Here is a 27,857-nt window from a genome sequence, read left to right on the forward strand (position 1 = left end):
GGCAGGTCCTCAGCTCTTCTCGCCTCAGTTTCTTCACCTGCCCGCAAAGGACCCGGAGTTACGTGTTCCCAAGGCGCCTCCGACTCTCAGTTGACCTGGGGCTACCCCGGCACAGGTGGGTGTCCTAGGGTTCCACCTGTTCCCGCTCCCTTCCCAGCCGCAGGCCCTCTCTCCAGTCTGCTACTTGACCTGTGGAAGGGGGCGTGTCCAGCTCACTGGACTCCTGTGGGCAGGTGTTAGGGGAGAGTGAAGCGGCAGCCAGGGCCCTCCATCGTGTCCCCTCCACCACCTCCCCCAGTGTCCACTGGAGCCGCGGATTTCTACGACGTGCAGAAGGTGGGCATGAACTCAGCGCCGGTGTGCTCCGGACTTGTGCGCAGAGCTCACGCCCCTGCGGATTTCCTTTGCGACAGTGCTGGGAGGTCTCCTCCCTAACCCCATTCTCCACTTGAGCTGCACAGAGCTGGGATTTATTAAACTGCAACCCCCTGGCGGAAAGTGCTTGGCACTGCGCCGGGCGCGTAGTAAGCGCTCAATGAAAACGACTTTTATGGTCCCGGTGCGGAAACTGCGCGCGTTCTCCTCTTACGCCGGCTCTGCCCCCGCGCCGCCTTCCGCCCGCGGAGCCCGCTGGGCGGGGGAGGGGGAAGGACGGGGGGGGGGCCCGGGGGGCGGGGCCGGACTGAGCAGCCCAATCGGCGTCGCCAGTCACCGGGTGGGCGTGGCCGCTGGGCTCGCCGACAGCCTTCAAAAGGCGGCGCGCTGGCAGCTGCACCCGCTCGCCGCTCGGCCAGTGCGGAGTTCCCGACCCGCTGCCTGCCCACTGAGTTCTCTGCGCCCGCGCTGCCCGCTGGACGAGGAGACGCCAGTGCGGTGCTGATTGGAGGCTTGCGGAGGTAAGTGTCACTTAGATCCTCTCCTTTTGCAAGCTGCGGTCTGCTCTCCCTGCTGTTGGGGCAGCTCTGTCTGCATCTCAGAGCCTTGTTTTGAGGCATGCCCTTTTACAGACGAAGGAACAGGCCAACGACTAAGCCACTTGCCCAGGGCTCACAGCTAGGAAGCTGAGGGGCCAGGACTCGGTCTGTCTGGTCTCAGATCCCTGCTCCCGGGAGGCTGGATGCTCTTCTGCCTTCCTGGTGCAGTTCGCTACCATTTGTGGCCTCTGGTGTTGGGGATGGGTGTCATTGACGTGGATGTGGCAAGCATTGGAAAGTGTTCCACCCACGTGTGGAGGGTGGGTGATTGGCAGGTGCCTTCTACCTGACAGTTTTCAGGGCCACGCCTCTTTGTAGTCTCATTTGCAGCAAACCTGCAAAGTGGCCTTCTTCCCATATTTCAGATGAAGACACTGAAGGTCAGAGAGGTGAAGTGAGTTGTCCAGGCAGAGCCAGAGCTGGAAGCCAGCACTCTCTGCTCCACAGCTTCGGGCGGGTGTGTCCAGGTGTGAGGCAATCTCAGGGAACACATTTCTGGATCTCTAGCTGGAGTAGGCATCTGCGTAACTCCTTGCGTGGGGAGAATTGGTCGGGTGGCTGTAGGGTCCTGGGAGTCGGCTGCCACACAGGGAGAGCCTGGACCAGCCCCTTGTGTGGTACAGACCCAGACCCTTCCTTGCCAAGGGCTGGCTGGTGAAGGAGCGCGGAAGGGCTTGGCCAGGGGTACTCACTGCAGTCCAGCTGGACTGGGCATCTTTCAACCAAAAGCTGAGCTGCTGGTCTGACTGAGAAAGCCTTGGGACTGTGGGCATGCCCAGCCCGCTCAGCACCTGGAGTGGACTGGGAATTTCCACTCTGAGACTTTGGCCTCCTTGCTCTGGTGGGACGGGGTGGGCCTGTCTTCCGTCTAGGATCTGGAGTCTGACATCCTACAGAGCAAGACCAGGGACGTGCCCCCAGCCCAGATCACCTGAGAGGGATGTCCCAGGGGTCTTTATGTTGTGTGAACCGGTTCTGCTTCTGCCTGGCCTAGCTGTTTGCACGTGGGGAAGGGGCAGGAGGTGTGGGCTGTGTTGCTGAGGAGCCGGGCGAGGCCCCATCCACACACTCTGCCCACATGAGCAACCCTGCCCACACACCTGGGCAGTGGGCGTCTTGGTCCCCACCTCCCAACTGAGGAATCAAAGAGTCAGCGAAGTGAAGTGTTTGCCCAGGAGGCCCAGCTGGGTGTGATGGATCTGGCTTGAGACCCTGCACACCGGACCTGGGTTCTACCTCCTTTCCTTTGTGGGTCTAGGGATGGAACCAGGGCCTTGCACATGCCAGGCAAGTGCTCTGCCGCTGAGCTGCCCCCCAGTCCTGGGTCCCGCCTCTTTAAGACCCTTCTCTGCCTCACTGCTAACTCCGCCTCTGAGCCTGACCTTCCCACAGGTGTTTTGTCTGAAAGGGGCGCCAGGTAAAGAGCTGGATGGGGTGCCCGGGGAGGAGACAGGAAGGGAGAGACTCTGATTTTCAGAGTCGCCTCAGGGGTAAGAGTAGGGGTCGTGACAGCCACGTTTATAATCAGTGCTGGCAGCTGGCACTGTCCCGGCTCTTACGTGGACCAGACGGCCAGGTTTCCAGGAATGATCTCGCCGGCTGCCCTGTGAGGGGGGAGCACACTGAGGCTCAGGATGAATCGGGCGGGGCGGGGGAGAGCGGCCCTCCCGGCTGGGCCCTGCCCAGGTGCTGGAGGAAGGGGCCACTTGGCTGCCGTAGCAGAGCCTGCCAGGAGGCCAGGCTTCTGGTGCCAGATGGGTCCTCTGCGTTGCCGGGGCTCTGGGTCCCTGGCGCGGGTTCGGGCGGGGCAGGAAGGGCTCCGCTGACACGGGGCTTGGGCTCAGCTCTGCCAGCAGGCGCGGTTCTGCCCGCCGAGAGCCCTGCCCGGGACCTGGACCAATACTGTCTCCCAGAGTCCTGCCACGGGGCTGGAGACGAGAATTGGCACCCCAGCCAGGTCTGGAGCTGGGCAAGAAGAGCTTAAGGCCCCGGAGAGCCCCTGCACGTCACCCCTTGCCATCCCAGAGGGGATATCCGGCCCTGTGTGGGTTGCACCTGGAATGTTTTAGAGGTGGGACCCCAGTGCCGACCTCCTTGGCCTGAGGGGGCTGGAACGTCCCTCTTCTCTGTCACCAGTGTAATCTGCTGTGTGGGGAGGTGCCGCCGTGTCTGCTGCTCCCAGCTCAGGAGGCTTTTTTTTGCAAACTCACTGGTTTTTGATCAGTCGCAGATGTGCAGACCCAGCATCAGTCAGGGGCTGAGGGCTTGTCAAGAAGGGAACACACAAGGCAGGCGTGACTTTATGTCACTCCACTGAACTCAGGAGATGCTCGGACTTCCACGGGCCGCAGACCCGGAGCACCTTCCAAGTCCCAGGGAGCATGCTCTCCCCCAGAGCAGGCAGGGTCAGGCACACCGGGGGCTTTGGCAGTACCAGCCGTATATTTCTCTTTTTTCTTGAAAAATATTTTATTGCCGTGAAATACACAAAAGCAGACAGGCATGGTGCTTCACACCTGTAATCCCAGCTACTCTGGAGGCTGAGGCACGAGGATCCCAAGTTCGAGGTCAGCCTCAGCAACTTAGTGAGACCCTGTCTCAAAATAAAATTTTGAAAAAGAGCTGGGGGGACTGGGGCTGTGGCTCAGTGGTAGAGCGCTCGCCTAGCGTGCATGAGGCACTGGTTTCCATCCTCAGCAGCACATAAAGAAATAAATAAACAAAATAAAGGTATAAAGTAAATTTTTAAAAAAGAGCTGGGGATGTGGCTCAGAGGTAGAGCACCCCTAGGTTCAACCCCCAGCACCACCACCAACAAACCCACATGAACACGCAACTTCCCCTTTTAACCCCTTGAGCTGTGCCATCGGTGGCTTTCACCGATGTGCAGTGCTGTGTGACCCTACTGCTGTCTAATTCCAGGGCATTTTCGTCATCCCATCAGGGACCCTGTGCTGTGAGCAGCCCTCCCCAGCCCCTCCCCAGCCCCTCCCCCAGCCCAGGCAGCCCCTGCCTGCCTCTGTCTCGGTGGCTGGTTCTGGACACTTCCCATAGGTGGGACCACGTGCTGGGGTGTGGCCGGCTGTGTGTGGACAGCTGTTCCCTCGGCACAGTGTTCTCCAGGTCCATCCCCCTTACAGTTTATATATCACAACATCATTCCTTTTTTGTGGCTGAAAATGTTCCACCGAATGGCTGGTGCACATCTGTGTGTCCCCACCTCCACTGATGGCAACCCAGGCTTTCCCCAGCTTGATGACACGGGCAGTTCCACCGTGGGCACATGTCTTCACTGCTCCTGCGCTAGACCTCGGAGTGGACTTGCTGGGCCACATGGGACTTGCTGACCTCACTGAGGAACCCTGGTCCTTTTCTGACTTCCTCCTTGAGGAAGCCCCCACCTGCTGGTCCCGTTCTGGTTCCTGGCCACCCGTGTGGGGAAAGCCTGGTGCTGGTGTGTGGGCAGGGCGGCTGTCCCACCTGGGTCCCGGCAGCCCCTGGCAGGGTCCTATCTGAGGTGTTGCTGGGGAGCGCAGCCTCGGTGCCAGGCTGGCAAGTGCCAGCGCTCCTCGGCTGCCGCCCCCCCGCCCTTTCAAGGCTGTGGGGACAGCGTGGTCCAGCCAGAGGGAGATTTATCTTTGATTATCTCAAGTGCGGCATCAGCTTAGCCAAAACCCACAGGATCAGGAGAAGAGAGCCCTGATGAAGGATTTTGCAACTTCTGGCCCTTGTTTTTAAAATACGATAAATTATGAAATCCCACGTTTCCAGTCTGGGCTCTGGCCTGTCTCCCATCTTGCGTGCAGAGTGGCCGTGTTCCAGAAGGAAACAGAATCGCGCTCCCATTTTGCACATAGTCGAGGGGCCTGGAGCTGACCCTCCCCCAGTCCTTTTAGACAGGAAGGAGCCCGTGGGTTCTCTAGATTGGGAGCTGGTGGCCAGCTGACTTTGTGACTGACCTCTAAGAGCTCAGGGACTCCTAGAAGGAAGAGGTGGCGTTCTGCAGGCAGGGAGACACCAGTGGGCGGAGGGGAGCTGGCAGGGTGCACCAGGTGGGGGGCCTCGTGGCCCAGGCCTGAGGTGGCACCACCCAGGGGGCAGCTCACACAGGAGAGTGACATGGGGGCGCTGCATTCGAGGACAGTTTGCTCTGGAATGAGCTAGTTCCACCAAGTCTGTGGGGGGGGGGCTCCATCCCCAGGGAGGGGCCCGCAAGGTGACTGAGCATGTGCAGACCCGCAGCAAACCCCCGCACCCAGGGGCTGTTCTCTCTGTTCCGTGGACCCCTCCAGCTCACCGGGAGGCTTGCCTGGGGTGGGGCCATCTGTGCCTACGCCCTCCCAACCCTGACCCCCCTTTACAACCCAGAGCCTGGGCCCTCCTGGCGCCCAGCAGGGAGCAGGGCCTTGTCCTGGTTTTCTTGGGTTTGGCTCACTCCTTCCTCCCCTCAAGGCCGCAGGACGAGGTTCTCCACGAGTGGTGGGGGAGAAACTGACCTTTTTGAAGCAAATATTTTGGAACCTCAAAAGCAAACTGACTTAAAAAAAATGCAAAACATTTGCTGGTACAGGTAGATGTTTGGGAGGGGAGAGAAGCTTGGGGTGGGGGCATGCAGGGTTGGGATCTGGGGACCTGGGATCAAGGTGGAGGAGGTCAGGGAGGAGACAGGCCGTGGCGGTCTGAGCAGTGCTTCTCCAAGTGGGGTTCCTGGACCCGCAGCAACTGCACTCGAGAGAAATGCAAGTCGTGGGCCACCCAGGCCCTCTGAGCCAGGACCTGCGGGGCGGCTGGTGCTTCACGAGGCCCCCAGCACTCGGACAGGCTCAGGTGTGGGGCCCACGGTCCTGGAAAGCTGGCAAAGGAGAACCCTGGGCCCTGGCACAGAGGAGGGGTGTGGAGGGACTGGCTGGTCAGGGCAGGGGGGAAGCTGAGGGAAGGCTCTGGTGACAGGGTCTGATATGACCAAAAAGAAATTGCATCACAACAGTGGGGCGGGTGGCTCTGTGGCTGCGGAACGGCTACCCTCCCGAGCCAGCAGCCAGGCCGGGTGTAGTTCAGTGGCAGAGCATGAGGGGAGCGTGTGGGAGGCCCTGGGTCTGGTCCCAGCACCAGAGGAGAAAACAAGACAAGAGCCAGTCGCTGGCGCGTTCCTAGCCCTTTCCCTGAAGGAGCGCCAGCGGGTGGCCCTCCGTGTGCAGGCCTGAGTCCTGAGGGTCCCGGCAGCCTGCTCCGTTATAACCCCTCAGAACCAGCCCTGCAAGGATGAGTGCTCCCTGGGGCCTCCAGGACAGCTGCGAGGAGGCGGATCGGCTGCACCCTGCCCCGGTGCTCCACCCCAGCCAGCTCCCAACACAGCGCGTCTGTTCTCCCCCCAGCGCACCGCGCTGAACACACCGTTCATTCTGGGATCTTCGAGGCCGGGCTGCCGGACGCGGCAGATATTCTCAGCAGGGCCTTGGCCACCGGGACAAAGTGCTCTCTCAGACTGGGGATGACCCGGGCCTCTGTGGGAGTCTGTGCTGGTCCCAGTGGGAGCCCTGGCAGGCCTTTATCTGGGCTCCTGCCTCCAGAGTTCACTCTGAAGGGCTGCCTGGGACCAGACCTGGAACCTGTCACGGCTCAGAGCTCTGCAGGGCAGGCCAGTGGCCTTCTCCCCGCGCCCCTCACGCACATGGCCGCCCTTCTTCAGGCAGAGCTGGAGCGCTTCAAACTTTTTAAAAAGCAACTTGTTATTGCAGTTGAACATTGCTGGGGAGGAGGCCACAGTCATTCATGTGATGTCAGGGGAACTTCTCAAAGATGAATCTGCAGAGATCCGTCCTCAGAATCCCGGCCCCCCGTGTCCCCGCACCCCCTGGTAGATATGTGTGGACTCGCCGTGGCAGAGCTGGTTTCGCCTGGCTTTGAACTTGGCATAAACGGACCTGTGCACGTCGGTCATGGGCATCAGGCTCCTGCGCAGTGTGTTGTGGGGTTTGTCTGGGTCGCCGCATGCAAAGGGGCCTTCAAAGAGTAAGTCAGGCCTGTCCCCTCCGGCTTCTCTCCCTTGCAGGCCCCTCTTTGCATCAGAATAAAATCACGGTGCCCACACACCCAGCCCGGCTGCCGTGACCCCTTCCTCTCCTGAGCCCCTGTCTTCGTGCCTCGTCTGCACCACACACCTCCACCCGACCACCCAGCAGTACTGCTGTTCTGTTCCCCTTCCTCAAGATGTCGGTGGCACACCCGTCCACCCCAGCCAGAGTGGCCCTGACCGCCCAGCAGCCCTGTGGCATGCTCACCGTCTCCTGCCATCCCCGGCACAGGCTCTGTCTTGCTCACTTGCAGGTCCCCAGGGCCCCGAGGGTGTCCCGGGCTCTTCACCTGCACAGCAGCGTGGAGGGGCTTCCCCAGCCCGGTTCCGCCTCCCCTGCTGGAGCCCCCATCACCCTGTGGATCTCACAGGGGAGCTGGTGAGCACAGCCCTGTCACCCGGAGCAGGGACAGCGCAGGCCCGAGCTCCTAGAGGGGGGAGGGATGGTGGAGCCCCTCCCCCAGCTGCCCTTTGTGGGGGCCTGGAGGCCCCAAGGGCTGCAGACCCCCTCCCCCTGGGCGGCCCTCAGCATGGGGCAGGGGCTGGGATCCAATGCAGGCCTGACCAGACCCGCTCGGTCCACGCTGCCCTCTGGGGCCAGGTCTTTCCTTTTGGAGATGAAGGATGCTGCCTTCACCCCAAGTTCTGCTGTTCCCTGAACCTGTCTCCAGGGGAGCATCCACACATCGGCCGAGGGCCATGCCCCAGGTCTTAGGAATTTCTGTGTGTCCCGTCTGTTTGTGATCTGCCTGGCTTGTGTGGAACACGCCTGGCTTCCTGGTCTCTCCCCACAGAAGAGGTTAGGTAAGTGTTTGTTGAGTGACTGTTCTTCTCTTGTCTGGAGTTGACGTATTTTCTCAGCACAGTATAGCGATGTCACCCGCTTTGAGTATCATCGAACCAGTTGTTGAGCATCCCGATGCCCTCTTCCCGAAGTCCCATGCGGACCTGGCTCTGCGGAGAACTCTGGGGAAACGAGTGCTTGTGGGCTGGCGTGGCCGCCGGGCTGTGGACGGCTGGCCGTCCCTGGTTGTGTGGAGCCTGGGGGAGCAGAGTGGCAGGCCAGGGAGGGAGCCAGCCAGTCACCTCTGGGGTCTGGCCCCTCCTGTCCAATGGCTTAGGGAAACCCGGTGGAGGAGGGAGGCGGCCTCGCCCGCTGTCTGGTTCTCCGGTCGTAACGGGACGTTCTGCCCAGCCCGAGATCTGCCGAGACGCGCTGGGGCGGAGGGAGTCCCTCCTTCCAGCCACGGCTTCATTCCTGGGATTTCTCGGTGGTTTGTGGCTATGACTTGGATCTGTCCTTGGCCTCCTGCTCAGATTTTGAGTTCTCCTTGATTAGTTCTGAGAAGGACCAGAGTCCAGGGAAGCCCCGGGCCTTTCGGGGTCAGCCACCGTTGTGGATGGGTCGCACTGTGTGCCAGCAGGTCAGCAGTGCCCTGATGTTTGGGAACCGCCTCGTGATGACCAGGCCAGTGGGTGCTGGAGCCCGAGGAGCGGACAGGCACACCCGCAGGCCTCTGCTGACCCTGAGAGGCTTCTTGTCCTTCTAGAGCCTTGGTGTCCTCCTCTTGGGACAGCTGATCATGGCAGTGCCCCACCCGTTTGTGGAGAGGATAACTTTGAGGTGCTGAAATGGAGGGGCCCCTTGCCCGGGGCTGCAGGCTCGTGACTGGTCACCAACCTCACTGGGGGGTCCAGGGAGCCAGTCACTGGCTGGGGCTCACCATGTGGACATCCCGGCTCCCGAGTCCAGCTGGGGGCTAGGGGCCGCTCAGGGGCGAGTACCACAGAAGGAGTAAGCCCAGCGGCACAGCCCCCGCCGGCTGCCGGGTGACACCAGCCTGTGGGCCAATAAGTCACACGTAAAATCAAGGCAGTGAGTGCTCAGAACCTATTCTGGCGTTTGACTGCATCTTGCTGTTATCTGAGTCTGAGGTGGTCAGTCTGTCCCTCCAATGGGGAGCGGTCACAGGAAAACCCTGTGAGAGGGAGGCGGCCTCGCCCGCTGTCTGGACTCTGGCGGTTTCCCTCAGTGACTTCTCGCTGGATGGGGTGTTTGCACCAAGGGAATTGGCGACCACACAGCCCAGCGCTTCAGTTAGTTTTGAGAGTGGGTCCTTCGCCCTGGGCCCCTCTGGTCCAGGTGGCATCTGCCGAGCGCCAGGACTGACGGGCGGACACCCCGGCCTGACCGGGGTTGGTGTCTGACCTGGGTCATCACCCTCAGCCCAGGCCCCTTCTGCGTTGGCACAGAGGCTCCTGGCCAGGGGCGGACCTGCTCCTCCAGACCTGGTCACGTCCTGGAACCGACCTCCTCGGAGAGCCGCAAAGGCATGTCCAGGGCTCGGAGCTCAGCCCAGCGCAGTCTGTTTCAGGCTTGGGGAGGCTGCGTCGGTTTCGCCCGGCACTGGGCGTTTAGCAGGATACCTGCAACTGGATTTTGCTGAGGCAAAGGTGAGAGCGGCTGAGAGGATTGCCCCTGGACTGCAGGCCGCGTTGTTGGTCGAGCCTCCACACAACGTGCTGCTGGCTGAGGACGAGGCCCTGGGCCTCCCCTCCACCTTACCCATGTGGAAACTGGGCCCAGAGAGGCTGCACACTGCGTCCAGGGCCACAGAGCTGGTGACGGGTTGTGATAAGAACTGAGCCCAGCCTGCGGTCAGTGAGGAGGCCGGAGTCACACGTAGGCCTTATATGGCCCTCTGATCTCCCCGGCAGGAGGGGGGCACATTCATTCCATAAATATTTATCCGACTGTGGCTGGTCAGACGCCGCCGGGGGCTGGTGGACGGGGGCGCAGGTCTGCGGCATGATTAAGCCCCAGGAGGGTTCCAGGAAGCGGCTCCCTTGAGCCGGGGAGTGACGAGCAGGAGTGGATCTGCCCGCCTGGGCCTGGGGCGCGGGGTCACGGGCTGGGCTGTGGGAACAGCATGTGCAGGAGCACAGCCGGCTGGCGGCCCAGGCCTGAGACTCATCTTTCTGGCAGACTCTCCCAGACACACGGTGAACGCAGCCCCGGCCCCGACGCACGGCTCCCCTCCCTGGCCCCTGAGTCTGGGTGCTATGCCGGCTGGATTTGCTGGCCCCCACACGTCCAGGGAGCCTTGGCCGGACTGTGGGGGTGGGGAGGGCTGTATCCTGGCAGAGGTGTGTGGGAAGTGGGAAGCGGTGGGCCATCTTGAGCTGGTCACCCAGCTGCACAGATACCAGCTGGTGTCTGCACACTCGGCTCAGTGGCTGTAACCGGGGCTGCAGCCACTGTCCCTAAAGAGCCACAGTGTGCTGCAAAGCTCTGGGCCATGCCCGAGGCCCTGCGGTTCCCGTCTGCCAGCTGGGTCTTACATCGGCCCTGGGGCTGGCAGCTCTGTCGGGCCCTCCAAGCGCCCGAGCGTCTGGCATCCTCTTGAGGATCTCAGAGCCCTCAGCTTGGGATCTGATAGCTGTTTTGCAATTCCAGCAACAGAGGACAAAATCTTCCAGAGGGCCCGTCGGCTGTCTTGAGCCACAGTCCTCGGTGGACACGTCCAGTTATTGGGAAGCCACCAGGGGGACAAGTTGAGGCTTCTCTGGAAATGGTGCTGGAGTTTGGCAGTGCCCGGGGATGCCAGGCCTAGCTGAGCCCCGAGGCCGCCCCAGGCGAGCGTCTCCAGGATGCCTCAGCAGCCCGACGGCAGGGGTCAGATCAGCTCGGCACCAGAGTCAGCGCGCATCACAGATGGGGCTGCGTGGGTGCCCACACTGGTGAGGGACGTGTCTGGTGAAGTGTGGCCATGATGTAAAGTCTCCCTGAGAGGTGGCAGTGGGGGCCTTCTCATCGACACAGTTGTCATTTGACCTGGGAGGGCAGTGTCTCTGCTCCCCAGAGCCCAGCCGCCTTCCCAAGGGGCAGAGAAGAGTGAAGGGCAAGACTCAGTCGCCCTGTGTGTGGGGGGCTTGGGATTTTCTGGTGGCAGGGAAGCCCCCTCCTGGGAGAGCAGGAGGGCACTGAGCAGAGGGCACGGGTGGACTCTGAGGTTGGACGGAGCTGCCTGCTGCCCCAGTGCCAGGTTCTGCCTGCCGGTGGGATGACCCTGGGCAGCTTCCTAAGCCCGCAGACTTGGCCTCCACACCTGTAGAATGGGAGTCACGAAGCCAAACCTCTGGGTGACCCAGAGGGGACATGATGTGGACTGGTGGGGGTGGTCTCCCTGGCAGAAGCCCTTTGCCCTGAGTCTCCCTGGCAGGAGCTCAGCCTGTTGAGTGTCTCAGTTGGAAAAAGTGTGAGTTTCTCAATTTTCTCTAGGAAAAAGGCAGGAGAGCCTCGGCCCCCCTCCAGCTGAGCTGTCTGGGCAGCGAGGCTCGGTTGTGGGCAGAGAGCCCCGTGGACTGGCCACTTGCCCACGCACCTGTTGCTCTGACAGACAGGTACCTCTGAGATCTTGTCTCAGCCTCTGAATTTCTCTGCCTCTCTCCCGCCACTTTCCATTCAGCAGCTGGGGGCTATCTGGACCCCATCCCTTCATTATCTGATGTGTCCTAGTCTGCGAGGGCTGTGTGGCCCCTCAACGTAGACCAGTGGCCTTCATTTCCTCGGGTCTGGGAGCCCCAAGTCCAGGGTTGAGGTGTGGGCAGGGCTGGTTCCTCCTGAGTCCTCTCCTGGCTTGCAGACGACATGGTCTCCCTTGTGCCCTGGCAGGGCCATTCCTCTGCCCGCATCTGTGTCCTCCTCTCCAGTCGTCTTGGATCAGGTCCACCCTAAGGACACTTTAACTCCATTGCCTCTTCGAAGGCTTTATCTCCAAATACAGTCGCATTCTGAGGCCCCGGGGTTAGACCGCAGCACGCGGATCCGGGGTGCACTTGAGACTGTGAACACGGCGAGTTTCCACATGCCAAGCGCGGCCCTGGGCTCTGGAGCATCGTTGCCCCTGCTGACCTTTCTTTTCTACTTAAAATCTTCAGCACTCCCTGCAGCCAGAACCCAGGAGCCATCCAGACTGGACCTTGTCCCCTCCCTGGCACAGACGGGGGCGCTGGCCAGGCCAAGCTGCTTCCCGACCCTGTGGTACTGGCGTGCCACCTGCACAGTGCCCTGAGTGCCTCGGCCAAGGCAGGGCTGCCCCTGGGCCAGGAAGGACGTGGAGAGGCCTCGGTCCCCCTCTGCTTTCCTCTTCTGCTGCGAGGGTCGCACCATGTCTGGTGGCCGCCATCTCTCCTGCTCCACCCCAGGCTTTATAACTCCCCTTGGAACCTTGAGGAGGTGGCCTGTGGGCCAGGGAAGTCCCTCAGCTTCTGAAGGAAGGGCCAGGGGAGCTCTTTCGCAGGGCAGCACCTGCTCAGAATGTGCTGGAAGGGTGCATTTGGAAAGCACGTGCCGTGTTTCATGCCTTGGCGTCTTGTTGTATTTTGTTGAGGAATAACTTCAAACCAAGAGAAATGGGCATGCCCCAAGGACAGAAAGGCCACCACCCGGGCCGCCCTGGGCTCATCACAGTGCCGCACTGTGCCCTTGGCCGGCTCCCCGCACGTGAGCGTGCACTGACATTTTGCCATATTTGCTTGAGATTTGAAAAATAGAAATGTATGTTAAAGGTAAAGATAAGCCTTGTTTCCCCTAGTTCCTGTCCTGTGTCCAGAAGTCACCCCTGAATTCAGTCTTGGGTCTCTCTCTCTCACATACACACACACACACACACACCACATGCATACATATAGACACACAAATGTGTATATGTAATATATACATAAATTATAACAGAATTTGGTATATGCATATACACAGTGGGTTTTTGTTTGTTTGTTTGTTTTTTTGCTGTGCTAGGGATTGAACCCAGGGCCTCCTGCGTGCTAGGCAAGCACTCTGCCTCTGAGCTACGTGCCCAGCCACCTATTTTAAAATTCACACAAATGGCATCATTGGCGTAATGTTCTGCTTTGTGAACTGCCTGTTGCATTTTCTTTTATTAATGCCAGTGTGTAGTCGTTCCTTTTGCTGGCTGCATATTGCTCCACCACATCATAGGCCCCCACCCCGACTCGCCCTGCTGACAGCCCCAGAGTCGGACCTACTGAAATCAGACCAGGTCCTCCTCTGGTTGGGCAGAGTGGAGTCACGTGAGGCTTTATGCTGTGTGCCTTTGGAGCCCTGCGCCTCCCACTCCCGGAGCACAGAGCAGAGCAAATTGTGCGTGGTATGACGCGGGGTGGACCCCAGCGGTGCCAGCTCCCGCCCCCCACATCCTCCCAGAGCGAGCGTCAGTGTTCCTCCGCGGGTAGGCGTGGCCCCTGGCCTGCAGCTGGAATTGTGCAAATATGGTCGTGGGACCAACCGAGAGAGGCTGGCGGGAGAACTCCCCAGGCTTGGATGCCCCCAGGCCAGCCGGCATGCAGAGGTCCTCCCCAGCCGTCCTGGCTCTGCCCCAGGAGGTCGCCCCTGGGGGAGGAGGGCAGCGCGTCCAGCACTACAGAGCGCCGAGCCTCTCCCTGGGCGCAGGCTATTTTTGCTCGCCAGGCCCTGGAGGGCTTCCAGGGCTGAAGATGGGAACGGCCGCGTTCCCACAGCTCGCTGCCCCCATGCTGCCCTCTGGTGCCAAGGGCTTGGGTCCTGGGATGCCCATCTCGCTTCCCTCCCCAGCCCAACCTGAGCTCCTTGTGGCCAGGGACCGCGTCCTCTCCCTCCTCAGGCCTAGCACAAGTGCTGGGTGCAGTCCACTAGGTGGCCCCGGACTCCCCTGGGAGTAACCTTGCACTCTGTCCATCCTCTCTTGCCTCTCGGGTCAGTAGCATGGTCCTTCATGGAGGGAGACTGTGGGCTGCCAGGGGACAGGGCCAAGGGGCCTGCTGGGAAGTTCCAGGTCCACAGAGCCTCCCTGCCAGAGGCTGACGAGGGTGGACTTGGGCAGCCTTGCTGCCACCAGAGGCCTCTGCCTTCTCATGGTAAGTGGGTCCTAATACATGGGCCTCCTGGGTTGTCACAGTGTTTGAAAATGACATTAATGGCCCACCTGGATAGATGCTTATGATGGGTTTTCTGAAAGAACCAGATGGTACAGCAAAATTCTCAAGGACATTCTGACCTTGATGTGAGGGACAGGGGTAGCAAAAGTTAGGGACTCTGAGGGGGCGCATCCGCCTGAGGGGACCTGGGGCTCCTCGGCGTGTGCTGGCTGTCACGAGCACTCGTGGGGACACAGCACCCTATGAGCCCAGAGGGTCTGGGAGCCTGGCCATGTCTTCCTCCTGTCCTCTCGGTCTCGCTGCTGCCCTAGCAACTGAGAGACCTGGAGGATTAACCCGGACCTGTCTGGAGGTGGCCGTGACTGGTGACTGTCCTGAAGTGGCGGTTGGTTAGTTACCCGCATGAATCGCTGACTCGGCGACCAGGGTGCGTGCACCAGGTCTGCATCAGCAGGAGCTGGAGGAGGAGACCGCCTGCCTGGGGGCTGCAGGGGCTTTGGAAGCCCGTTCTGTTGCTCCCACAGAATGTCCAAGACCAGGTGACCTGTAAAGGCCGGAAGTTGAAGTTGATTTGGCTAATGGCTCTGGAGGCTGGACGTCCAGGAGCCTGTGAGGATCTGGCGAGGGCCTCAGGCTGCACCAGGACATGGCGCAGAGACAGCCATGTTGCTCTGTGTGACAGAGCAAGGTGGTCGCTCAGGTCTCTCTTCCCCTTCTTGTAAAGCCACTAAGGTCATCAAAGGGGCCACCTCATGATCTCCTCCAGTCCTAAGCTCCACTCCAAACGCCACCCATGTGACAACGGGGGACAGGGTTCCCGGCACATGGACCTTTGAGGGCACATTGGAGTGGTAGCTGTGGGTCTGCCCCGCAGGGACAAGGACGAGTGGGTAGAGTCCTCCCTTGGTGGTCCTGCCCGCTCTCCACCGCTGCTTTTCCTGAGGACCAAGTCAGCAGGTAAAGGTCACTTTGCAGCCTGTGGCCAAGTCCTTGCTGGGCTTGGGGCACCTGTCACGTGTGTGGCCAAGCCATGGTGGAGCCAGCGGGAGGCAGCGACGGCAGGACCCTTGGGCCCCAGGGGCCTCCTGAGGTGTGCCCACTCTGCGCTAAACCGAGGCTGCTGGGGAGTGGCTGCTAATGTCTGCTCCTGGTGTGTCCCTTGGTGAGATGACATGACTCTGCAGGTCCTTCTGAGGGCAGAGACAGAGCTTGATTCACACCTTAGGCCCACGCGGGTCCTCAGTGGATGGAAATGCTGATCTGGGTCAGAAAATACAGTGACGGAGAACTTGGGCCCGGAGAAACTGCCCGGGCCATCCTGGGGGGAGTCCAGTCGCGCATCTTGCTGGAAGACCTGGGCTGGGTCCCGGCTCCACCTCTGCCTATCAGCGGGCAGGCTGGTCGCCCTCCCTGAGCCTCGTGTCCGCGTCTGCCAGCAGGAGAGGCCCAGGCTGCTGCACTCGCCGCCCGAGCCGGCTGCCCAGAGCTGACCGGCTCCTCCCCCCCTTGCTTCCTTCCAGGGCACCTGACACCAGCTCTGCACCAGGCCCAGGCTGTCCTGTCACCAAGTTGCTGCTGCAGGGGCAGAACCATGAGTGGTGTCGCGAGTGGCCTCGCCTCCCTGGGGCTGGCCCTGCTGGTCTGCGGAGCCCAAGGCTTCTTCCTGCCCAACGTCACCCACCTGGAGAGCCTGCTCAGCAGATACCAGCAGACGGAGCCGCACTCCCGCGCCCGGAGGGCCATCCCCAGGACAGACCGAGAGGAGATCCTCATGCTTCACAACAAGCTGCGGGGCCAGGTGCACCCCCCGGCCTCCAACATGGAGTACATGGTGAGCGCGGGCGGCAGCCACAGAGGCTGGCGCCAACGGCGGGAGGCTGGGCTGCCATCTTGGTTGCCTACCAGCTGGTGGACGGTGGCAGGCCCAGGGTGTCCTCTGGCAAGAGAGCGTCCCCGGCTCTGTCCTTGGCACTCTGGCTGCCTCCTCCCTGGGACTCCTCCTCCAGGTTCAGCCAGCCCTACTGACCCATCCACCAGGCCTCCCGGGGCAGCCTGGGGAGGACCGAGGCCTGGACACAGGGGTCCCAGTCCTAGCTCTGCAGCCCTCATGGGCCTGACATCTCCTTGGTCAGCCGGAGCCTCAGTTTCCACTTTGAGAATCCCACTCCCTTGCTCCTGTGACGGTCAGCTGGAGGACCTGTGAAAGGCCCGCACGTACCGGGGCGACGATGCCCGCTTGGTTGCTGCCCGTCCTCTGGCTCCGTCTGCGAGTACGAGGGGGCCGAGTCCTCGAGGAAGGGCTGTCTGCCGGGCGTGCGACGGTGGGAAGGGCCTGGAGGTCCCGTCAGACCTGGAGGACCCCACACTTGGCAGCGGGTCCTCATTCCAGTCCTACCCTCACCCCCACCCCCAGGTTGGTGGAAGGGCCCACTGTGCGTTCTCCGGCCTGAGGCCGCGCTGCCCAGACCAGAGAACCCCCACACCTGGCAGCTCCCCCGTGCGTGGCTTTGAGCTGTGACCTGCCGCCGCCTGGCTAAGGACTCAGCCACCGTGGCCAGCCACTGCCGTGTGGGGCCTTCAGGCCTAGTGGACCCCACAGAAAACCGTGAACCACCCGCCTCCAACGCTGCTCCCCTGACACCCCATTTCTGACCTGAGGTAGGGCGGCTGCCGTTCCAGCCCAAGATCAGGAGGCAGAGGCTGGAGACCAGAGCCCGGGTTTGAGCCCAGGTCCAGCTGAAGTCAGCAGCACACCCCAGCCCTGCCGCCCGCCGCCAGCCCCTGCTGGCACCGGCCTCTCTCGGCACGGCCACCCTCTGCGCGTCCTGTGCCGTCCACCTCGCTCACCAGGCCGCCCAGCCCTGGGTGGGGGCTGACGCCTCCCAGCGCCTTCCCCCCGTCCTGAACCCCACCCTGGGACTGCTCCCTGCCTTCTCCTGCTTGGGGGCCGCCTTGGCTCCCGTCCGGACGCAGCCCTCGCACCACGCCCTTCTGCAAGGAGCGCTCGTCTGTCTCAGTGACTGACCTCTGTCTCCCGGCTTCAGCTAGAGGTGTACCCGCGTCCCAGCGGGTGCTCTGCGGGCGCCGCCCTCTGGAACCCCATCCCCTCCGTCATACGAGCCACCGCCCCCATCCCTGGGACCCAGCTGCCGACTGTCCCTTGCTGACGGTGTGGCCTCCTGGTTGGAGAGGAGCACGTGCCTGCTGCCCCCTCACACCTGCGCTGCACACCTACAGTGAGGGCTGCTGGCCGGTCAGGGCCACGGGACGAGGCTGAGTTTTGGAAATGTGTTAGGAGTCTGCAACAAGAACGTTGTGCAGCCATTCATTTCAAAGGCTTGTGCTAATTTGGGGGAGAGTATGGGCGCTCTTTCAAATTCCAATGTGCTAGGCAGCTTGTGTGAGCTGTTTTAGGTTGAAAATACATAAAACTGTGGGTATAGTTGGGTACAGACTCCTCCCCACCCTTGCTGGGACCCTGGCTGGATGCCAGGGCAGGTGCCACCAGCTGGGCATGGTGACTGCAGGTGGGAGCTCACCAGGAGCCAGCCTGCGGGATTTGGGCCCCAGCTCTGCTGTGTGACTATGGCCAGATGTCTCAGCCTCCCTGTGCCTCTCCTGTCCTGTAGCCTGCTTCCTAGATCCTGGCCTTTGCCAAGAGTAACAGAAAGCCATTGAGGTTCTCCCTCCTGAACCCATGGGACGGCTTCCTGGTGAGCTTGGGTGGCGTTGCCATCTGTCCCTCAGCTCCAGTGTGCAAGCCTCACTCCTGGCTGGTTTTCCAGAACCACATTCTGGGGCGTCTTTGGGGGGCCCTGTGCACAGGTGTGGTCTTCAAAAGGGCCCACAGCCTCCCGTGACAGCTCTGACCCAGGTGACAGGTCTCATTGGTGTCTTCAGAACCGTCCCTGGGCCCCACCTGGTGACGATGCTACAGGCTGGGTGGGCGCGGGTCTCCTCTCCTGAGCTGCGGTGGAGGCCGGTGGGGTCTGAGGCTCCTTGGTGCCCCGTGGGTCAACTGCCCCAGCCTTGGCCTCCTCACAGGACGTTGGAAGAACACCCAGGTGTGGCAGGCTCTGGGAACACCTGCTGTCCTCAGTGCCAGGTCCCCTCGGCCCCTCACATGAGCTGGCCCTCGGGTGGGGTGGGCAGGGCGTGACGTGTCCGTGGGACGGTGCTGGTGTGGAGAGCTGAGGACCCCCAGGGCCATGGAGCACGGTCGCCCTGGGCCAGCCTGCTGGAGTGTCCTTCCACCCCCCCGCTCCTGGGCACAAGCGAGGCCAGGGCCAGGCACCCGGCCCAGCAGATGCAGAGCTCCTACCCAGACGGGTGTGGGGGCCTTAGTCTGGCCCCTCTGGGGCAGGGTGACACAGGACTCCTGTGCGGGGGCTTATTGGGGAGTTGACCATGAGCCCAGAGGACAGGATCAAAGAGCCCGGCCTGGGCCGCTGCAGGGTATGGGGGTGGGATGGGGGCTCCCGGCGGCTGAGGGAGCTAGCGCCCTCTCCCGGCAGCGGAAGGCACTGCGTGCCCCACAGGCTGGCTCCCCGTTGGCCCAGGGCACCCAGGGCTGTGGACTGCCCCTCTTCTGGCTGTGGGGGCACAGGCCCGGGGGGCTTCTGCAGCACTGGGGGGAGGTCTGGGCTTAGTGGACACTGAGGTGGGGTTCTGTCACCCAGAGAGGAGCCTCAGCTTCCCCACTGTCCACTTCTGAGACGGGAGGTGGGCAAGGGGGTGGCCCAGGATGCCAGCACCATCTGCCTGAGGCGCGCGGGACCCCCCCCCCCCACGGGACCGTCTCAGTTATCTTGGCCAAAAGGGACACAGGAGAGGCAGGGAGGGAGCAGGCCCGCCACTGCCTAGGGCAGCTCCACAGCAGCTGGCACTTGGGGGGGTCCTGTAGCTGGCTTAACAGGCCCCAGGGCTCTGCCGGTTGGCCTTAGGTGAGCGCCTGCTGTGTGCGAGGGCTGGGGGGCCAGAGCCAGAGCACAGTCTCTGCTCCCCAGAGCCGGAGCCTGTCGGGCACTCGGTGGGGGAGCAGCTGCGGGCGCGTGGTGAGCCAGGAGGGCTCTGGGTCTGCCCTCTGCAGAAGGGCAGGGCCCTGGCTCCACTCCTGATGCTCTTTCCCAAGGCGTCCTCTGCTCTGTGGCCCAGGGGCGAGTGGGCTGCCTCCCCTGTGTGCGGTGCCTGGGCCCAGACCCCAGCCGGCCCCTGTCCAGGTGGGCTGTGCAGGGGGCTGGGCAGCACAGGAGACAGAAGCCCTTCCTGATTTCCCTTAGGATGGGGGTGAACATGTGCCACACCTGGCCATCTTCTCCAGGGCACTGTGTGCAGGCCCCTAAGGTAGCCCGCCACTCTCCCCATCCCATCCAGACACCCAGTATAGTCCTGTGCTTCTGTCCCCTGTCCCCCATGAGAGCCACCAAGAGTCTAAGATCCCAGGAGTCCCAATGCTTTTCCATGCCCCTGGCCACGCCCATCCCTGGGCACCTCCACCCTTCATCTCCCTGCTGCTGCCCTCAGCCGGGGGTACCGCGTGCCCGTGTTGCAGATGGAAACTGGGGGCTGGGCGCGGTCGCACACACGTTCACAGGTCGCTCGGGGCCATCCCGAGCCAGGGCCATCCTGAGCCAGGACCATCCTGAGCCAGGACCAGCCTTAACCAGGACCCATCCTTAACCAGGACCCATCCTGAGCCAGGACCCATCCTGAGCCAGGACCCATCCTGAGCCAGGACCATCCTGAGCCAGGACCAGCCTTAACCAGGACCAGCCTTAACCAGGACCCATCCTGAGCCAGGACCCATCCTGAGCCAGGACCCATCCTGAGCCAGGACCCATCCTGAGCCAGGACCATCCTGAGCCAGGACCAGCCTTAACCAGGACCATCCTTAACCAGGACCATCCTTAACCAGGACCATCCTTAACCAGGACCCATCCCGAGCCAGGGCCATCCTTAACCAGGACCATCCTTAACCAGGACCATCCTTAACCAGGACCATCCTTAACCAGGACCCATCCCGAGCCAGGGCCATCCTTAACCAGGACCCAGCCTTAACCAGGACCATCCTTAACCAGGACCCATCCTGAGCCAGGACCATCCTTAACCAGGACCATCCTTAACCAGGACCCATCCCGAGCCAGGACCATCCTTAACCAGGACCCAGCCTTAACCAGGACCCATCCCGAGCCAGGGCCATCCTGAGCCAGGACCATCCTGAGCCAGGACCAGCCTTAACCAGGACCCAGCCTTAACCAGGACCCAGCCTTAACCAGGACCCATCCCGAGCCAGGACCATCCTTAACCAGGACCATCCTTAACCAGGACCCATCCCGAGCCAGGACCATCCTTAACCAGGACCCAGCCTTAACCAGGACCCATCCCGAGCCAGGGCCATCCTGAGCCAGGACCATCCTGAGCCAGGACCAGCCTTAACCAGGACCCAGCCTTAACCAGGACCCATCCCGAGCCAGGGCCATCCTGAGCCAGGACCATCCTTAACCAGGACCATCCTTAACCAGGACCATCCTTAACCAGGACCCATCCCGAGCCAGGGCCATCCTGAGCCAGGACCATCCTTAACCAGGACTCAGCCTTAACCAGGACCCATCCTGAGCCAGGACCCATCCTGAGCCAGGACCATCCTGAGCCAGGGCCATCCTGAGCCAGGACCATCCTTAACCAGGACCCATCCTGAGCCAGGACCATCCTTAACCAGGACCATCCTTAACCAGGACCATCCTTAACCAGGACCCATCCTGAGCCAGGACCATCCTTAACCAGGACCATCCTTAACCAGGACCCATCCTGAGCCAGGACCATCCTGAGCCAGGGCCATCCTGAGCCAGGACCATCCTTAACCAGGACCATCCCGAGCCAGGGCCATCCTGAGCCAGGACCATCCTTAACCAGGACCATCCCGAGCCAGGGCCATCCTGAGCCAGGACCATCCTTAACCAGGACCATCCTTAACCAGGACCATCCTTAACCAGGACCCATCCTGAGCCAGGACCATCCTTAACCAGGACCATCCTTAACCAGGACCCATCCTGAGCCAGGGCCTTCTCCACATGCGTGACCTGTGATTCAGACTCCGGGCCGGGAAGAGCCTCGGGTCACCATGGCACCAGTGGAGAGAGCAGGCTCCAGGCCCCTGCAGGCCAGAGGCCTGACCCCTGTGGGACCCTGGTGAGACCCCGGTGGGTGGCCATGCTTCTCTGCGCCTTGGTTTTCTATCCTGTAAATTGGTCATTAGAGTGTCGAGGTCAATGTCCTCACTGGACCACAAGGAGGGTGCGGATAAAGCCCAAGGCCAGGCCCCCGGCACACCCTGACCAAGGGAGGCCCTTCCCCAGGCTGCTGGAGTGGCCTCAGCACCTTTCCCATTTCAGACACCAAGGCCAGCCGGGGGGAGGGACTTCCCCAGGTCGCAGCAGGGTAGAGGCTGAGCAGGGAGCCCGGGGTCCAGCCACCTGCCACCTGCCAGTGGCTGATTTAGGAGCCCAGAGTCACAGAGGCTGGAGCCCTTCCCGTGGTGTCCTGGAACCAGCCGGCCTGCAGGGAGCCTGGCCGTTCCCCTCCCTGCCCTGACCCCTCCTGTCCTCTGCCCTGCAGACCTGGGACGAAGAGCTCGAGAGGTCAGCGGCGGCCTGGGCGGAGGAGTGCCTCTGGGAGCACGGCCCCGCCAACTTGTTGGTGTCCATCGGGCAGAACCTGGCCGTGCACTGGGGCAGGTAAGTGCTGTGGGTCCCCCAGGCTGCCACAGTCCCCCTACCTCCTGCCACCACTGCAGGTGCCCACCCCGTGTAGGCTTGGCACTACTGCCTGTCCTCGAATTCAGCCCAGAGTCGGGGGAGGGAGGGAGGGAGGGAGGGGGAGAGGGAGGGGGAGAGGGAAGATGTCCTTTGACCACAGGCTGGACGGGTGTTGGTGACCAGCAGACTCGACCAGCTTGGCCCTGAGTCCCCAGTTCTCTCGGGCACACCGGCCGCTCTCCAGGCCTGGGTCTGCTTCCCTCCTGCTCTGGTCATTGACAAGCTGGGCTGGGATTGAGATGGCCTGTCCAACAGAGGTCAGGGCTCGCTGTCACTTCGAACAGAACCACTTCGTGGCCTGGCCTTTCCTGTGGCCGCGGGCAGCATGCTGTCCTCTAGGTCGGTGACAAACCTGGGCACTCAGGACGGCCCCAGGGGTTCGTGGTGGGAGAAGGAGCGCTTCCTTTAGTGGGCGCTGCTTTCTGTGAGCGCGGCCTTCTGCTGGCCCCACGGATGGTCTGAGGCAGGAGACCTGAATTCTGCCCTTGGTCTCTGGCCCCTCCGTGGCGCCTGCGTTCCCTGGCTGCACCTGGAGCCCGGGGTCCACGACCTTCCCCGCCTCCTGCTTCACCTCACGGGCCTCGGGTCCCGCCTGGAGAGGCGGCAGCTCACGCACGGCAGCACCTCCTTTGCTCTTACAGCTTCGTCTTGGGTTTGGTTTTGGGGGCTCCCCTGCGTCAGCTCTGGGGCCACTGAGGAGCAGGGTTGATGGTCAGGGGCCCTGGGCTTCTCCACACGCCTCCCTCACTTGTTTCCCCAAGGGCTGTTCGGCCTGTGGCCCTGTGCTGGCCGAGCGTCCCCTCCAAACTGCCCAGCACGACTGCACCCGTGTCCTTGGCCTGCGAGAGGTGGACATGGAGAACCTTCTGTTCGAGGCTTCCTCCTATGAGCCTGAATGTCCCCGAGCTGGCCCCAGGACCAGACGAGAGAGGCTGTTCCTGGGCCCTGGCTGACCGCGACCCTTGGCTCTGGGTACAAGCAGTAATTGTTACAAGACCTCAACTGCCTCGCTGACCGCATGGCCCTGACAGATGGCCACTCCCCCGGAGCTTTTTCGCCTTATTGAAACCACTTTGTTTACACTTGCTGGTGACGATGACCATGGATTTGCATCCAGTTTTCTTTCCTGGTTAAAACAAAGCAAAAGAGAACAGGGCCAAGCTGGTGGGTGGGCAGCGGCCACAGAGCCAGTTCCCCGGGGAGGACAGCTTGGGGACAGGTGGTGCCCGGCCCTCCCCGTGGGGGTGCAGGAGGAGCCGTGAGGGTGCGGCCCTAGACCACTGGCTTCCCGCCTCGCCCTCCCTCCCACCTGGGAGGCCCACACGCCTGGATGCGTCTGTCCAGTGAGCTTCTGCCCCGAGTCCTCGGGCACCCTGCAGCGAGGTCCTGAGGGGGACAAGCATGAGGCCTTGGGTTCCTCCCTGAGGGGCAGCAGGGACCCCTCTGCCCTGTCCCCCATAGCCGGGAAGGTCCCCACTTTCAGACTCCTCTGCCCAGTGGTGTCCCGTCTGAGGGTGGCCGCCTTAGGTCTTACTTCCAAGTGGTCTCAGGTCTGAAATCCCGTCTTTCTTAAGCCATAGAATCTGAAGTGTGGGGCTCGTGGCTGCATGTACGGTCCCTAGCGTATGTGAAAATAATGCACAGTTGACATCAAAAGGACCCGCGGGGCCAGAGAAGGGTCTCCGGCACACACAGATGGTGTGTGGGTGCCCAGGAGCCCACTGGGCCCAGGGCCACCACAACGCCTGGGGGCACCCTCAATTCTGGTTTAGGCCCCGCTGCCAGGTGCAGGGTGGAATCGGGGGCCACCCTCAAAGCCGCCCCCGCCAGCGTCCTCTGGTGGCAGTGCTCCTGCTCTGGGTCCTCCTGGGCCATGGGCCGTGGCCGGAACACAACCGCCCTCTCTGCCCGCAGGTACCGCTCTCCGGGCTTCCACGTGCAGTCCTGGTACGATGAGGTGAAGGACTACACCTACCCCTACCCCCACGAGTGCAACCCCTGGTGCCCGGAGAGGTGCTCGGGGGCCATGTGCACCCACTACACGCAGGTAACTCGGGACCGGCCACCACCGCCGCCCCGCACCCCAGACCCAGGCTGAGGCCAGAGCCGGAGCATCTCTGTGCTGTCACCGCCTCAGAGCTCCCTCAGTGGTGCCACTCAGAGTGCCGCTGGGGGACTGAGCTCTTTGTCCCCAGCTCACAGTAAGGCCAGGACCGGGCCAGCACCGGAAGCTTCTGAGGCTATTTCACGTTGCTGGGGGATTTTCACTATGTGTGAATAGTGGGGCTTTTTCATCTTTTATTTGTTTTTTTAAAGAGCTCTGCGCCCCCGGGGGTCAGGGAGACCCTCGCCCCTCTGCTCTCCACAGCCAGCTCCTCCCAAGCCCAGGAGGCGCGCCTTGTGCCTGGGCCTGATGCTGCTCTGTCTTTGCAGATGGTCTGGGCCACCACCACCAAGATCGGCTGTGCCGTCAACACCTGCCGGAGGATGAACGTGTGGGGCGACATCTGGGAGAACGCCGTCTACCTCGTCTGCAACTACTCTCCAAAGTGAGCGTCTGCCGCGGGTCCTGGCTGGGTCCCCACTACAACTGGCTTCGCCAGTGAAGACTCTCAGCTGTTTCTCATAGTGAGGGTCTAGGAGTGGGGTGAGGGTCTAGGAGTGGGTTAGGGTCATCTTAGCAGCTCAGCAGTGTCGGGGGGACTCCAGTCCTTTAAGTCTGTGCCTTCCTTGCCTTGTGACCCCAAGGTGGCTGCAGACCACCTGCATCCTGTCTTCCCAAGCAGAAGGAGGTAGGATAGTAGGAGAGGGCACCCCTTGGGCACTTCTCCAGAACTAGACCAATCCGAGACAAGGGGCAGGTGGTTCCCGGTTGGCATTGGTCAAGGAGGTTGCCCTGGTGGCTGCCCAAGTCATGCCCTGGGGCCACCGGAGCACACAGAGGCAGGAGTGGCTGTTTGGATGGCCAGAGGGTCTGCCAGGTGCTGTTGCTGCTATTCTCTGAAGGTGTGCCCAGACGGCACCCGAGGACACCCAGCTTCACGCTGGACCCGACTTGCCATCCTTGTTCTGTTGTCCTGCCTGAGGGACCACAGGACGTCAGTGTGGCCCCTCCTCGGGGGACCTGTCACCGTGTCACTCAGCCCTTATTCATTCACCCCGTTGCTCACTGCACAAATATGTGCTGACCCTGGAGCTTCTGTCCCCATGTGAGGCCGCGGTCTGCCAGCTGATCCCTCCGCTGGCCGCTGTCCTCGCAGGGCACGCTGCAGAGGGGCCCTCACAGCATATTTGCCCAGTGACTGAATGAAACGGGAACGACCTCATCTGCTTGGGTTGGGTCGGGAGTGGCCCTGGGAGGTAGGTGACGGGGAATCGCAGAGGCCGGGAGGAAGCAAGCTCTGCAGATGCCGTCAGGCAGGGTGACGTCACCGCCAGGAGGCTCAGGAGCCCACAGAGCACCGTCACTGCTCCCCGGGGAGGGGGGGGGGGCAACTGGATCGACTCTTCTTTATGTGAAAAACACCCTGGAAGGTGCAGTCGGGATAGAGTCCCCCTCAGCACCGGCCTTGCTCAGGAAGCCCTGTGCAGGATGAGCTGCCCGAGGAGCCTGTGGCCAGGGGCAGCTCCACCGCGGGCTCCTCGCTCCCTGCTGGGTCCCAGGAGCTGCAGGTCAAGCCCCGGCCCCGCAGGGTTCTGGCCAGGCCCCTTCCTGGCTGGCCGCCTCCTGGCGTGTGCTTCCCGGGCAGCGAGGGCGTGAGCCCCCTGGCTGTCTCTGGAAGGACACTCACGGGTGCACCAGGACCCACCCGATGGCCTCTGCAGCGTCCTTCCCTCCTGAGCAGCCCATCTCGAGATGCAGGCCACATGGGTGTAGGGCTTCAATGCACGGATCCTGGGGACGAGCGTGGACATGTCCACATACACCCATACACACACTTGTGCTCGCACACACCTGCTGTCCCAACAGGCCCCATGGCTTCACTCAGGGCTGAGGAGGCAGAACCAGGTGCTGGGTGGAAGGGTCTCAGCTGCCGGGTTCTGTGGGGTTTCGGAATTCTCTAGACTGCCCTGGAGGACCTGGGTGGCTGCCTGTCCCTGGCACACACCCTCCTCCCCGACTTGGTGGGACTGTGTTCGGGGTCCCCGGGGGGTCTGGAAGAGTCTCATCTCCAGGCCCCGAGGCCCCTCCTGACGGTGTTCCTGGTCTCTTCCAGGGGGAACTGGATCGGAGAAGCCCCCTACAAGAGCGGCCGGCCCTGCTCCGAGTGCCCGCCCAGCTACGGAGGCAGCTGCAGAAACAACCTGTGCTACCGAGGTAGGAGCACGGGACAGCCACCGAGTGACAGGGACCTCCTGACCCCAGTCACAGACGGCTTGAACCAAGCAGGGAACCAGACCCTACTCAAGGCCCCAGAGCCCCACTTGGGGGTCCTGCTCGCCCCCGAACCTCTCTCCTCCCGCGGCCGAAGCTGGGGCACCAGGGCCCGAGCCCTTCCGCTGTTCCTGTGCGCGTCTGCCGGGCCTGCGGTGTCCCCACGTCCTCTGCTGCTGTGCATGGCCACCCACTGCCGACCCTGCCCTTCCCTCGGCTTCCAGGGGCCATGTCCCAGGAAGGGCCAAATGGGCCCTGGCCGCTGAGGCTCGTGCGGCACCGTCAGCAGTGACCGTGGGCCGTGCAGGAGGGCAGGTGGCTCTGCGTCAGGGGAGGTGTGCGGGCGGGAGTAGCCCTCTTGGCAGGGAGACCTGGGGTCGGTCGGGGGCTCTGGCAGGGAGAAGAGGAGGGTTAGAGGGAGGTTGCAGGGACCCGGGCACTCTGCTGCCCAGCAGCTGTGTACAGCTGACTGTTCCCTGTGGGGAGGAGGGACCAGCCTGCCTGCAGTCTGCTCTGAGGAGCCCCTCCCTCCAGCCCCTGGCTGTGCACCCTGCTGCAGCTGTTCCTGAGAAACCGCTGGGGTGGCCTCCTGCTGGGGTGGCCTCCTCCTGGGAGCCGCAGTGCACCTGCCCCATGTGCTCATGACCCCAGCTCCCCGTGAGCCCTGCCCTGCTAGAACTGCCGGGCACTCAGGGCCGCCGGGGCACGTGGCATGTGTGTCCTGCATGGTTTTTGGTTAAATATTCCCCCAGTTTCCACAGAGACTCACTTTCAAAGGACAGACGCACACAGAGACCTTAGATGCCAGTTTACCCACGAAACGATGCCCCGTGTACATATTTCTTTATTTTTGGTGGAAAACGCCCAACTCCTCTTGGCAGGCATCCCGTCTCCTCGGCCAGCCATGCAAAGTCCCCTGAGAGCCGCTTACCTGCATAAGCTACTTAATAAGTGCGCATCGCGGGTGCCGGGCAGGGCCCTGACCCGTAATGGAGATATGGGGGCTTAAGGATAAGGAGAGAAAAGAGAAGCTGGCTTCCCTCCAGCCCCCCGTGTGGGACGGGAGGTCGGGGAGCGGGGCTGGATGCCTGCCGGCCACTTCCCAGCTGTGTGAGCTTGGGAAGGCTGCTTCCCCTCTCTGAGCCCAGTCTCCTGTGGTGGGGCTGATGGTGTCTCTAAGGGAACGAGGGGAAGGGGGGGATGCCGGGACCCATGCTGCCTGGGGTCACGTGAGCTCTGTGCTCCGTTACAACCGCGGGGCCAGGCAGAGTCTGCAAGGGATCTAAGTGACGTTCTGGGCCCCAGGACTCCCAGCCTGGAGCGCCATCTTGGGACCAGTGACCTTGAAGTGGACGGGGCAGGAATTTCCCCAGCCCCATGTGGGTCCTCACAGGGATCCTAATTGGGATGTGCCCAGCTGCAGCGGCCCGGGGAGCAGCCCCTTTTCCTGTGTGCGTCTGAGGGAGGACCTGTCTGCCCGGCCCTGCAATGGTCACCCTCAAACGCTTTGGACGCCCCACCAGGCTATATCCTGCTAAATAAAGCCACGATTATGAGGTGTAAAATCCCGAAGGCCAGTGGAAGAAACCCAGCTCACTGCCGAGAAGCTCTGGCCTCAGTAAAGGGCAGCTCTGAATAGCCACATTGACGGGCGCAGGGGACAGGAGGGGCCCGTGTGCCGGCCG

General features: G+C 62.3%; 1 protein-coding gene across 1 annotated transcript in view; it reads left to right on the top strand.

The window, feature by feature from the left end:
- Positions 1-783: 783 nt before the first annotated feature.
- Crispld2 (cysteine rich secretory protein LCCL domain containing 2) overlaps positions 784-27,857 on the top strand; it is a 53,856-nt gene continuing 26,782 nt past the window's right edge. Inside the window, exons 1-6 of the mRNA XM_046434937.2 lie at positions 784-896; positions 15,504-15,814; positions 21,598-21,716; positions 23,712-23,844; positions 24,231-24,346; positions 26,015-26,115. Of these exons, the coding sequence (XP_046290893.1) occupies positions 15,575-15,814; positions 21,598-21,716; positions 23,712-23,844; positions 24,231-24,346; positions 26,015-26,115 (709 nt within the window). The 5' untranslated portion in view covers positions 784-896; positions 15,504-15,574. The remainder of the gene's footprint in view (positions 897-15,503; positions 15,815-21,597; positions 21,717-23,711; positions 23,845-24,230; positions 24,347-26,014; positions 26,116-27,857) is intronic.

Source organism: Marmota monax, unplaced genomic scaffold (genome assembly GCF_021218885.2).
Source record: "Marmota monax isolate L192 unplaced genomic scaffold, Marmota_monax_Labrador192_F-V1.1 WCK01_AAM20220418_F8-fsc00024, whole genome shotgun sequence".
NCBI lineage: Eukaryota > Metazoa > Chordata > Mammalia > Rodentia > Sciuridae > Marmota > Marmota monax.